The sequence below is a fragment of the Andrena cerasifolii genome, chromosome 5 (assembly GCF_050908995.1).
Source record: "Andrena cerasifolii isolate SP2316 chromosome 5, iyAndCera1_principal, whole genome shotgun sequence".
Lineage (NCBI taxonomy): Eukaryota > Metazoa > Arthropoda > Insecta > Hymenoptera > Andrenidae > Andrena > Andrena cerasifolii.
The window spans coordinates 5,352,438-5,366,511 of NC_135122.1; the positions used below are offsets into that span (position 1 = coordinate 5,352,438).

General features: G+C 37.8%; 2 protein-coding genes across 5 annotated transcripts in view; one reads left to right on the forward strand and one right to left on the reverse strand.

Moving 5' to 3' along the window:
- LOC143368775 (glutamine amidotransferase-like class 1 domain-containing protein 3, mitochondrial) overlaps positions 1-5,968 on the forward strand; it is a 76,773-nt gene extending 70,805 nt beyond the window's left edge. Inside the window, exons 2-4 of the mRNA XM_076811834.1 lie at positions 3,422-3,711; positions 5,328-5,491; positions 5,754-5,968. Coding sequence (XP_076667949.1) covers positions 3,422-3,711; positions 5,328-5,491; positions 5,754-5,968 — 669 coding nt within the window. The remainder of the gene's footprint in view (positions 1-3,421; positions 3,712-5,327; positions 5,492-5,753) is intronic.
- A 1,358-nt stretch (positions 5,969-7,326) lies between these two features.
- Positions 7,327-14,074, reverse strand: part of LOC143368935 (uncharacterized) — a 98,690-nt gene continuing 91,942 nt past the window's right edge. For all 4 annotated transcript variants that reach the window (XM_076812172.1, XM_076812175.1, XM_076812174.1 and 1 more), the window contains exon 3: positions 7,327-11,084. In XM_076812172.1, the coding sequence (XP_076668287.1) occupies positions 10,122-11,084 (963 nt within the window). In that variant the 3' untranslated portion in view covers positions 7,327-10,121. The remainder of the gene's footprint in view (positions 11,085-14,074) is intronic.

Sequence of the window (14,074 nt, forward strand, 5' to 3'; positions counted from 1 at the left end):
TCGGGGGTGCCCTTCTTCGGCTGATAATTAAAATCGGCTGAGATTGCGTGATCTTTCAGACCAGTTCCACGCGTCGATTCTGATTTGTATGTAGATACTGGTACTCGCTGGCTAATTTGAATGCGACCTTATTGGGCTGCTGAGTAATGGGCTGTAAAGTAAAGTTTTCACCGTAGGTGCTTAGATAACCAGTTTCAAATGCCTCACACGTAATTGTTTAAATTCATTTCGTCAGGGTGATGTTCTGCAGTATTGGAAATTTTTATTGCTTCACCCATAAATCTACGTCTTGTAAAAAAATCTTCATAGCTACGTGATTGATAAAGTCGTTGGTGTCCAACTTATTTTAACTAAGATATCGGGCACTGTAGGCCCAGTTAACAATTGCGGGACAGTACTTTCCAAATGCTGATACTCAATGAGGTGGAAATAAATACGCGCTAAATATTCGAGTAATGCAATAAATGTATACAGTAGGCACCTACTGTATGTTTATAAATCATTTGAATTTCGTTTGAACATAAAAATCGATAAAGATTGAGTAGTTATAGCAGTTTATTTAGGTACGGAGATAGATTTCCGGTTGGAGATAGGCAAACAATTATTTGAAATGAAATTTGTACCCAAATTTTGATTTCAAATAACTTTTCGCCCATCTCTGTTTTCGGTCACTCATGTTCGATGAATTTATTAGAGATGAAAATGCAGCTAAGTACTTATTATTATTTCTCATTTTTGGTAATTACAAATAGCTAAAAACTACTTTGAGAACTAATTTGAAAATAAAAACTAAAAATATCGAGTAGTGAAAGAAACTTTTAAATGTCTTTTGTCAACTGTAAAAAGCATATATATATATATATATATATATATATATATATATATATATATTAGTTTAAATATTAGAAATAATTAAAGAATACTACAAATCACAGTAGTAAGAATTCTTTAATTATTTCTAATATTTAAACCACGGCAACCCGTTTAGTTTAGTTTTACGAAATAATAAATTTATTCTTTATATTGTTCTAACTTACATTTTTCGAATTCTACGTTTGCGTTTGCATTCCTGTATATATATAATTAAACACAACGTAAATACTTAAAATACATTAAGAAGCCCAACAGTCTATTAATGTATTACCTGTATTTTGTAAATAATATTAATAAAAATCAGTATAAAATCAATATTCTAATCTACGTTTTATATGGAGGATTAATGTGGGTGTACGTTTAGTTTTAAGGTACACCTCGTAAACTGTAGGAAATGCTCACTTCCCCCGAAATATTTCGGTCTCATTTTATATTTCAATAAGCTAGGGAGAATTTATTATTAAGTACAAAAATTTTTCTCATAGCGTGCTAAATCTCTCCGCCGTTCCCCATTATGTGTTTCGTATTCATAGTCTGAGCGAAAATTGCTCCTACAACACAATAAAGGCTATACGAGCCATAAAGTTCGTTCAGCCTACCTTGCCGATGTTTATTTAAGCACGGGCGATTCTTCGAAATTTTTCTTATCCCTCTCCTTATCCCTTCGCCTCCACGTTACTCTTTCGCCCTATTCCTCACATTTCGTTCGGGGTGTTCACTTCATCTAGTACAGTTCTGAACCAACATCACCCGAATTCCCATCGAACTTACCGATCGAGCAAGTACAGCTTCCAGATAGTGTACGAATTTTACATCGAGGACTCTTGCTGTAATTCCGAATAATCCTGCCCTCTGCTGTGAATTGGAAGAACTCGAAGTTCGGTTCCGCAGGAAGTGGTGCCTGCAATACCAAAAACCGCATTCTTAACGTGACGAAACATGTGAAAAACGCAAATCGGCAGAATGAAAGAATTCGGCGATTAAAATTATTTGTCAAATGTAGTCCTGATCCGGAAGTAAATTTTTAACGATATTTTAATTTTCACCGCACAGTTTCGTATTATGTTACGCTTACGGCCGCTACCCCTATTTCAAAATCAGTCTTCGGTGCTCGCAGCCGCCCTCCCGGCCGGATTTCACGCGTCACAATTTTTTAACAGAAAATGCAGGAAAGAAAGAGACAGGAGTTGCGAACCAGTGCCCGTAGCTATTGTAAGTACACATAACAGTGAGTGTATGCATATGTGCCTCGTTCAAGCGATGACGAAAATTTGCTATTCAAAATCAATGGATTATCTATGATTTCTATTGCCCCACATATCTAACCTTTACTTCTGATTCGTGTCATTCTTACAAAACTGTTCACTGTTAAAGGCAGACAGCTTATTTATTGTCTTATTGATTTTACTTTGGAAACTTTAGTTTAATATTTTTGAAGAGACCCAATAGTAACCTTTATTATGGTTGAAGTAACCATAAATTACTTATAAATTATTTCCATAGAAATGCAAGAAATTCACTAATTGTTTAATGTCAAATTAGAACATATGTATAGGTACTTTAAAATTGTAAAATCTACATTTCGAGTTTCATACATTCTAAAACAATTTTATTTGGTGGATTTGTAAATTGACGTACACAGGAAGATTAACAACTGAATGGACTAACACTTGTTTGACAAAATTGAATTCTCAATGATGGGACCAATGAGTATAGACAAATTTTAGAATATTATCAATTAATGCTTCGACACTGTAATTGTAAAAACTGATTTTAAACATGAAAATTCTAGTCTGAAAAATTAAAATTGCTTGGAAACCAACAGGCAGTGCCCACCGAATAAAATTCTACTCCTGATTTTTCACTTGATTATTTCCCTCAGCTCTGCGGCCCACTTTCTCGTAGAAAATACTCTTTCCTTTAAAAACTATTTTATTAGCTATTCCTCGACGCTGAGCGCTCGCCTCGTAAATGTTAGGCAGTTACGGAGCAGGAAGCGATAAATCGACGTTTCAGTATTTAAAATATTCAACAATTAGAGTTCGATTTTATGCTACACGAGAAAAATATATCCTACGGTCTGATTTATGTGAAAAAAAAGGACAAGTCGATACGCACGTGTACGTACGCTCGGGACATGATGTAACTTAATACTTTGTCATGTTTCGCCAGCAGTAGGTAAATGTTCGAAGATTAAGTAAAATTAAGTAAGAAAATACGATCGAATAATTATAGACGGATAGTTATAACCTGGCCGTTCTAAAATTATCACGATAAGGAGTATCCATTTACCGATCTGGTTTCTTACAAATACTCAGTAATAAAATTCTAACGGGCCAAAGTATAAAATCATCAATTTAGCACCGAATGTTCTATAAGATTTGTGGAGTACTCAGATGGTTACATTTTATATATTCAATTTATAATATGGTTTCACCAATTCCTCGTTATATAAGCCAGAGCAAAATCCATACTAGTTAACGTTTCTCTTCGAAAGTTAGACACGTGCGTGACTCTGTACCTGCAGCTTCGAATATTTTCATTGCAGATTTTGTGCGGTTGCGGCGCGCTCGATGGCACTGAAATTTCCGAAGCAATCTCCGCGGCGATACATCTCAGTCAAAAAGACATGAAGCCACTTTTTTACGCGCCAGATGTAGAGATTTCTGACACTATCGACCATTGTACTAGAGAAGTAGACCTTAGTAACACTCCCAGAAACTCGTTCGTTGAAGCTGCCAGGTTGGCTCGATCGTCTATAAAGCCGTTGTGCAAATGTGAAGCGTGCATGCATGGAGGACTCGTTATCCCTGGAGGATGTGGCGCCATAAAGACGATGTTTGTATTGCTAATATAAAATTTATATTTTATATAAATTAGTCCAATCTGAGGCTGTACTTCCGAAAGGGACAGGTGGCCGATCCAGATGAAACTTGGTGGGTATTACGAGGGGTGTGGAAAGACCCCAAATATAAAATTTTAGCTTCGGCAATTAATGCGTTCAAAAGACACGGGGGTGATTCTGCATAAAAGGGTACACCTTACTGTTTTTTTTTTATTCACTTTACCACGGTCCCCCCTCTTGACAATATTTCTGTTGACTTATACCGACACAACGCATTCCACTTTCCAAATTGTCCCGGGTATTAGTATTGGTTGCGGTTAGACTAGCGCGAGGGGCGCGCGCCCGCTCGCGGGCGCGTAAAGCATGGTAGTGAAGCAATATGAGTTTGGCGATGCTAAAAATGAGACTGTGGTTACAAAATTTCAAATATAAAAAATGGGGGGCGGGATGGCCCCCGAGTAGAAGGACCTGCAACAACGTCCAAAAAAATTTCTCAAAAAAAAAGTTAACATTAAAATTTTATTAATATTTCGGAAATTAATAAATAGCCGAAGCTACAATTTTAGATTTAGGGTCTAAACCTCCTCCCCACCCCTCCTCCAAAACCTCATATCATTCATCCACCGGTCCCTATCGAAATAATATCCCAATCTGATAATGTAGTAATATTTCAAAATTAGGAAAAGCAGCTTCCTTTTATTATATAAATTAAGATAACAAGATGAGAAAGTATATATGTACCTATAGCTAAAAGAACAGACGAAGTATCCTATGAATCATTTTAACTCGTGTGTTTGTGTATTCTGTTTTTTTACTGATGTGAACCAGCTTCTAAAGATAAAAACAGTATTTTATACTGCCAGCATTGAAAATTCTATTACGTTCTGCTATATATTGTCTAATCAACTTGAAATGCATCTTGTTTTGTTTAAAGAACGCGTAGGTAGGTACTGACAAGGGGAGGACACCATGTGGTAGACACCGATTTTGATGAGCCTTGGCACGATGGATCTATGTCGAAAATAAGTAAATAGGTGTCCGAGCGTTTCTGTCAATGGGCCTTAATAATAGAGATGGAAATTATTAAAAATTTCATAGTGGCCGTGGGATTTTAATGGGTAAAAATCCCACACTACCCTGTCGCCCCCGGGGGATTCCCCTCTGAAGGTGTCGGGGTGCCTTTTGAAGATTTCCCGAAGTTAAAAAAAAAATTATAAAAAAAAATTTATACATTTTTTTTTAACGTGGAGACATCTTCAAAAAGCACTCCAGCGCCTCCAGAAGGGAATCTCCCTCGGGCGCCAGGGTAGTGTGGGATTTTTACCCACTAAAACCCCACGGCCACTATGAAATTTTTAATAATTTCCATGTAAATATCTCTATTATTAAGGCCTATTGGCTGAAACGCTCGGACACCTATTTACTTATTTTCGACACAGATCCATCGTTGCAAGCCTCATCAAAATCGGTGTCTACCACATGGTGTCCTCCCCCTGTCAGTGAGTCAGAGAATTGAATTTATACTAAATGTAAAAAGACAACAGTGTTGGAAAATTATAGAGTACGTAATGTTCTGGCTGTTAAATCTTTTATGTCGTGTTTCTCGAAGGAGCGACTTTGCAGAGAAGGGCCTTGATTGCACAGTGCTCCCTGATGTACAGAAACTTATAGAAGATTTCTATTGCGAGAAGAAACCAATCGCATCGATTTGCATTGCAAGCGTTCTTATTGCGAGAGTACTGAAAGGTGTTAAAGTTACACTTGGAAAGGAGTGTGAGTTGTTCAAGACTTCTTTCGTTCTATTGCATAAATAAATAACTTTCGGTTTACTCAAAATGTTACATTCACCTGTATAGCTAGAGTATTAACTTAATGGACTGGGCAAAAAAGAATTGGGTCTTGTTTCGGTAATTCAATCAATTCTGAATACTCCGTTTCATCGTATGCTTTCAAAATTTACTCTTCAATTTGCTCGAGCATTATGACCAAAATGAACCTTCATCGATTTTACTGGCACGTTATTTCATCCATCTAGCGCCTAAAGAAGACTGGCCGCATGGCGATGTTATTAAAAAAGTTAAAGAAATGGGAGCCAAAGTGGAAATGAAAGGTGTAAAAGGGATCACTCGATGCAAGAAGTCTAATGTACTTAGTACACCAGCCTGGATGTATAAACCTGCAACTTACGCAGAGATTCACAATAGCATTGGGAAACTAATCGCTATGCTGAAAAAGAGTATGAACCAATAATAATGCGTTTCATTTGCCGAATAAGAAGCTGAAAATAGTTCTAACGAAAACGTATTATATTGTAATATTTTTTTATCGTATCATCGCTGTGTCAATATTGGCTACTCGAAATACAGTATTTGTGATTATTAAATCAGGTTCGATTCATTAATTTCCCAACTTATCAACAATGGCGCATTATTCTTCGGGGCTGATTATTATTTTTTAGACAATATTCTCCAAACCAAATAATTTCATCATAATCGCCATAAACGTCAAAGATATTTTTCGCGAGAACGTTAGGTAACCTATTCAGTAGATAGAGCTGAAAGCACGAGGTGGATAATATTGTTTCTTGAAACAATTCAGGTTTTGCTTCTGTTTATAGTAATAGTAAAAAAATTACATATATATTTCATAAAAATATTCCTTTTATCAGGCATATTACTATGATGCTCTAAGGGATTAAATTGTAGTAAATTTAGTTGAAACTGACTTGATAGTTCAAGTGACTGCTCCTGATTTACTACGCATTCTTTCTCTTAAATATCGATATTCAATAATCATATTGATACAATTTCTTTATCAATTTTATAACAAATAAGAAGAGATTAATAAATACGTATGAAATAGGCTAACGTCTTTTCTGACAATTCGTGTAAATATCGTCCAAATCTATTTTATGATCCACTCCAGCATTTTTACTAATAACAATGAATGAAAAACTCAGATTTACTTGCGATAACTTTCACAAATTATGGTGGATATCCACAGATGTGAAGCCTTATCACACAAGACACTTGTGAGAATCGCAATACGTATTATATATAAAAATAAAAATATATTTTATAAAGTTAAAAAGATAGAATGAAACAGGAAATCAGCAAGTATTCAATTTTATTTCCCTAGCAATAGCAAAATTCAGTTTTGAATATAGTCGATGAGTAATTTGCAATACTGACACTTGTATCCTAATTTTTGTTGTTTCCTTCGGTGTTAGTTATTTTAATTTAAAAACTGAGTTTTACCTTATTACTCTTTCCATGTTCTTACAATGTGCCAAAGGGTTGTTACCCCTAATAAATGAATAAATAAATAAAAATAAAAGCATATACAATGCTGTAAAACCTATGATACCTATTACATTTATATTATCTTTCATTTTTGTTGTCCCGACTTCATTGTTATGACTTGAAATCACCGCGAAGAAAGTGACTCTTCCATTATCCGAAAATTCCTTTATCCGAAAGACCATGTCTCACTATTAATTCAGACATTGTCAGTTCTCCGTGTATTTATTCATATAACAGTTCACTTACCTCGCCAGTAGACTCCTCGTTCGTGAATGGAAATCGTAGAAGGTTTTCGCATTGACGTGATTTATGAAAAATATATTTTATTTCAATACTATATCGTGTCCCTAGCTGTAGAACGAACATCGCGGGACACAATCCTCGAAAGCGAATAATCGTTACGACGGTAAGGACGATTAATCGTTACGTCTATCAATACACTTAAAATAATCAACAACAACTGTAGTAACAATGCGCCAATGTGTGCAGCGAAGGAGTCGGGCCGTCCATTTATTTCACAACGTTTCCCTTACGAAACGCAACGTGAACCTTCACCATTATTTTGATCGAGAATCGATACTGTATCAGAGTCTCCTCAGAGAACGTTATTGCCGCCACTGGACCGTCTGCTTGGAAGCAAAGAAATTAAGACATATACGTATATATAGGTATACATCCAAGTATATTGGCATATAAATACTCAGAGCTGAACAAAAATGAGGGATTCTGTGAAAACACAAGTTTAATTTGTAAAAAGGAATGAACAATGCTTTGGAGCCAATAATGGTTAATGGGATGGACAGTCTTGGTGAATTCGATGAACGCAGCGAGACATTCTGCGGTTAAAAAAAAAAAAAAATATGTACTTATCTACGATTGATCTTACGTTTACACCTACTAGCTAGACACAGAAATGAGGTCCACGAATGAATACAGCATGCTCGTCGAATGAAAGGCGGCATTGTTAGGCCGGTTCCGCTTTAGTTAAAACACTAAAGAAAACGCGAGGCAGGGCGGTATAATTTATTTACATAAAGAATGGGATACGCGAATCGGCGCTCTGCAAATTTCCGTCGCGCGAGCAAAGTCGCGACCGGTGACAACGCGACCCGCGAATTTCACATCCTGCGCGCTTGAAATGGTCACGCGGCAACACGTGACTGCGTGCACCAAGCGCGCGCGGCCTATGAGCGGAGATTGACGTTGCTGGTCTACTATGCGAATAGTCGCTCGTGCCAGATCGAGGCTTACTCGAGCATAACGAAAGTGCACGCGCAAGTGCATTCAATCAATTTGAAGTGCGCCCGTGAATTGCTGATAAACGAGTTTGGCGTACCTATATCATCCGAAATCGAGATAATTGCAGGTAAAGATCACCTAGTTAATTTCGCTGTTCGGTATGAATTTCGACTTAGAGGGGTCGCCCGTTTTGAATCTCTTGGATTAACGTTGAAATTATTTATATGTCAGGTGCAAAAGTTCGGTCGATTTATTGAACCGAAAGTGAGAAGGTTCTGCACGTGTTTTTAAACCATTTTTCAGAGATCGGCAGAATTTTTATTCAAATAAACATTTCGGATGACGAATAAGAGTTAAAAATATTATTCGTCAGGTGTCGAATAAAGTTAAAGTTAGAGTTGACAAATTTATTCAAAGCTCATGTTGAAACGCTCGGCGAATAAAAAAATTAACTTTAATCGATGAATAATTTAGAGTTAAAGTAACTTTAATTGATCCGTTATTTAAATTAATTTTTACGTTGTTATTGACCAACTCTGTCTGTGATTTATGCCCCTTTGCCACTTTTCTGGTAAAAAAAAATTTAAACTGACTTCAAAAAAATAAAAATGCACTAGAAAGTAGAAAATAATTGTTTCCCTTATTTAATCCACGACTCTGAATTTTTTCAGTCAGCGCCAGATTTACACGGTGCAAATGATGAGGCGCCTACTTGAAAAATATGAGAGTCGTAGATTAAATAAGGGAAAAAATTATTTTTTACTTTTTAGTGCATTTTTATTTTGTTAAAGTCGGTTTTAATTTAAATTTTTTTATATTTAACTTTTTAGTTTTATATATATTGACACAACATGCTGAAGAGATATGCGCGTACGTACGTAAACTAATAATTGGGTGACAATAGTCTTTATTGTTAACCAGAACTGTCAAAATATTGGTCAATGTTGATGCAGTGTAGAATGCACCCTGTTTCGAATAAAAAAAAAGATAATCAAAATCGGTCCATATGCTGAGGAGTTATGCGGGGACAAACATATATAAAAAAAATACATACGAGTCGAATCTATAACCTCCTCCTTTTTGAAGTCTTTTAAAAAGTACAAGTAGGTGTAGTAAAAAAGACATTTCCGTACACCTAACATCACCTAACACTGAGTGAACGAACTTTTGCACCAACCTATTTTTTTTTTTTTTTTGAGTAATCTAGTCCTCTTTGTTAGTCTAAGTTGATCTTCAAAGATTATTCAATTCATTGAGTTATGATTCTTATCAACGAAGTGAAGTCTACTTCAACAATTAATACCGCTTTTGGTAATGAATCGTTTCGAGCAACTTCGATGAGATGAAACTGATGCGAACACATAACAGAGCTGACGTCACAATTTAGTTCCCTAGTTTCCTTACGACAAATCGAGACATTATTTGAGCATTAAAGTCAGGAATCATTCATCATTGCGTTTCACGGTCACTTCAAACGATTCTGCACTTCGTTTCCACGTAATCGAATCAATTGCTACGAAGATGGAGAATTACACCAAACCGGGAAGCATTTACGATTGCGCGAAGATTGAGAAGTATGAAGCGGAACACCACTACGTAAGATCTACACAAGAATCCTTAGTCGATATAACCCCAGTCTCGAGCATTTTAAATTTACCCAGAAATTCCGACGATCCTACAATATTGCCCCTAAACGTTCGTTCGCCGTCCCTTCCATGCTCGGCACAAGTTCCTCCGATGGTGGGGTACGCAACAACACGTTTCAGACAATCCTTCTGATCTCGTGGCCAGATTCCGCGTTTGGGATGAGTCCCGAAGTTCGGGCGTCCGCACTACCATACGACTCGACGACCGGTATACGTTCAGCTGAGCGCTAACAAAGGCTCGACGGTCATTCGAGATCTCCTGGCTTTGTCGTCCTCGAATTGCTTCAGCTTCATCAGCTTCCTCTTGCCTTTGCTCTGCTTCTTCCTCGGTACCTCCGTCGTGGTGGCTGCGTCCAAGTTCGTCTGCCCCTCCTCTTCGAGCATCCTCAACGTCTCGATGATGTTCCTCGGCTCTGTGATGCGCCCAGCCGCGCTACCGTTCTTATTGGCGTAAACCACGGAGAGGTGAGAGAAGCTGGACTTGGGTGGCGCCGTGATGTCGGCGAAGTCGCGGAAATTCGCGAAGAAATCTCCCCCGCGGACTGGCTGCGGCTTGGGGTTCCTGTAATAGTTCGTGCGGCCCCTGTTACCTGCTTGATAGTAAGGATTGTAAGCACTGTCGTCCATCGAGTACTCGTCGTTCTCTTTGTCTTCGGGATAGTAGGTTCCGCCACGAATTACGCCGAAGTTCCCGGACCCTAGAAGGGGATGATGGACATCTTTCGATGACGCCGCTGCGGCTTGGTAGCCACTGCGGTCGCGTTGGAAATATCCCAGGAATCTGTTGGGTCTGTATCGTTGCTCTGTGAAAGGAAGCCTGTGATTCGTGAACAGTTCCGCGAAGGAGGGGAAGAAATTCTGGCTGTCTGTTTCCAAGCTTGTATTTTCAGGGTTAGACGATTCAGTGTGGCCAGTCTCGTCGGTGTTCTCTGCTCTCTGGTCTTTGGAAACTGTCTTCACTGTGGTTGTGCTCGGTGCTACGTTTTTAGTATCTGACTCATCAGCAGATTCTTCTTCCGCTGGTTTCCTCAGACTCTCGTATTCTCCTTCTTTCGCCGCGTCGTCTTCGTCTGCTTTGTCTTCGCGATCTGCCTCGGTACCTTCTGGCTCCATATACATGTCCGAATCGTCACCGTCCTCGTATTCCTCGCCCACGTGGGTCGCCGACGCCACAGAGTCCTGGAACACACGAGCAAACGTTTCTCTAATATTCCGCGGGAAATGAAATTTGTCATTGAGACAATAGGTGCCTTTGTACTTGAGAGAAAGTTGCAACGGCTGCTAATGACGCATGCAGGGGGTGACATTTGATGAGACGTCTTAGTGAAATATGTGCAACTATTAACGCGTGAACCTTTGCTATTTCTGTAAACGGTTTACTCCATTCGATGCAGTATTAGAGGGATTACATTGAGTCAGGGAGTTACTATTCATTCTTTTATTTTGCATACACTTGGATAAAATTGTATTATTGAGGATCTAATATTGATGAGTTTTTATTCGTCAAGATTGTTTATGCAGCTCTGTTAATATCATAGCAATTTGTTTTATTAAGGGCACAATCTTTGGTAATGTACGAAATAAGGGAAAACATATATATGAAATTCTACTGCTTAATACCGAATGTTAAAATATAAAGATATTTTATGGCGTAAAAGATTAAACACATAACAAAATAGAGATAAAAAACATAATGATCTCAAGATAAAATAAACAGAGTTCCACTTACGCCCAAATCGCCCGAGAGTTTCATTAGGGTAGATTTCCTTATACGCGACTGTCTCGTCGTCAAGAATTTCAAAGTGGATTTTCTCGAAAATGAAGCGCAATATAAAAAAATGTTATACCTTTTTCTCGACTCATTTACTTGCTATAAATCGAAAAGAAAGAGTAACTTTTTTTCATATCGCGCTTCATTTTCGAGAAAATCCGCTTTGAAATTCTTGACGTTGCCTTCAGGGAAATCTAGCTTGATGAAAAGCACGGGCGATTTGGGCACAAGTGGAATTTGCCCCTAGTATCTCAAAATAAACTCTAATAGCATAATAATATCACCTGTTAACACAAATTATAATTTTTTCCTTTCCAAATGGGGATAAAGGGTAGTAGCAAGTATCTAATCATTCCATTATCATTGCAGCCACTAATCACAGTAATTACACTGTATTCGACTTTCACAGCAACCAATACCTCAAAGGTATGCCATAAATATCCTGCAACTGATTTACATGGCATAAGCACGGGGGCACGATTTATTCATTGAACTTGAAACGGCGAATAATAAAGCACGAAAGTCTTCGATGAAATAAAGAGAAGCAAAGCTAAGGATACATGTTATGCAAAGTCGGGTAATTTATTTGTTCGTTGCGAAACGAATAAATTTTCTGCTTTCATTGTTCCGGAGGTAAACGCTCGTTAAAAGATACCCCAGGATGACGTGTGCTGAAGTTCCTTTCGCGGAGCTCATTCACCGATCGCATAAAAGGCGAGGGTCTATCCGTCTACCCGCTAGGACAACTCCGCTGTGTCCTCGCCTTGACATTTAAGACATCTTCGTGCCGACGACCGCCTGCAAAACTAGTTGGCTCGGATCGAGCATATGACGTGCTATACAGACTGCGCCTGTATCTCTACACGCCGTTCGATATTACGCGTGCAACTGTTATCTGCGTAGGGGACGTGCACGTGCAGACGCGTGCAATGCTCACGCGTTAATGTTAATGCAGACGATAGTCGCTGGAATCAGTTGCAACACAACCGGTGACACGCCTAGCATTGTTACGAATATGTCAGGTCAACCTCTGCCGTGCTATACCTGTAACTGTACCTGCCTACTCTGTATTCGTATAATTCTTTGCTCCCGTAATCGTTCCTACCACTTTGTTTTTTGAACCTATCTAGCAGTAACGATCGATACGTAGCTATTGGACATTCGATTATTGGATATTTACCGGCAGGTAAGGTATGCTGGGGTTTACAATTGTATGGTAATTCGACATTGCATACACGTGTACCTAATAGTGGGTCCCTGAGGGATTGCGCTTTCGAGAGCGCGATATGTGTGAATGAAAATAAGCAGTGTGTCTGAAAAATAACGGGATTGACAATGTATAATCATTTTAGCAATCGTCATTTTTTTTAGAAAAATTCATTTTATACGCGGTATGTTCCTGCGATATTAATACAACCCTGGGCGCGGTATCTAGCAATGTATGGTTTTATACCCGACTGCGGCACGCAAAGGAGGGTATTGTTGGAGATCTGCTTTCGGAATCGCCTTGAGTATCATTATGCCGTGTTAATTCGAAAGAGTGTAGATATCTGGTCGAAAGGTGGTTTTAAGATAAATGAGTTTTAGTATTTTGCGACTGCCCAGAGAGCGATAAATTTGGTAGAAAAGAGAAAATTAAAGTCGAGAGAAGTGTTTACACTGTTTTTTATTGATTTTTTTTTTAATATTAAACGAGTTGTTTTTTAGATTTAAATACAAAAAAGATATAAAAATAATTTAAGTAAGACGATTTTATGTAAAATGCACTAAAAACTACGAAATTATTTATTTTCTTGTACTACAATTTCGATGGTGCTTTTCACTTTAAATAAAATAGTGGAGCAGGATATCTCGCAACAAATTCATTTCGACGCTTGATTTTTTTTTATTATTTACTGTTTAGTGACTAAGTTTTGATTTGTGATTATCTTTTTTAAGTATCTTTTTTAAGTTTTTTCAGTCTTTTTTATCTTTTTGTTACTAATATTTTGCAGTTACTGCTATTTCATTTACTAACCAGGCATCGTCCAAAATATAAACTGTTCAGTTTCAATGAAGACATGGCTTTCTTATACAATACACATATAGATAAACTATTTCTGTGTTACCTGGCAGCAATAACTCAATTTAAGCGAAAGTTGCAGAATGCAGATACCTACGCCCCTTCGAATTAAGACAGCAGCCTTGTCACGGCTGCTTATACACATGCTTGGAAGTAATGCACCTGTTCATACCCCGGTCGTTCCTGAATTTTTGGTCAACAAGTAAATAGCAGTGCTTGACCATCCGTATTCACTTGCTTCGATTAAAATTCTGCTAAATTGTTTAACTATCGATGAGAAAGATATGTTCGAAGTTTCATATACAATACTATAAACAATATTTCTTAGCGTAATAT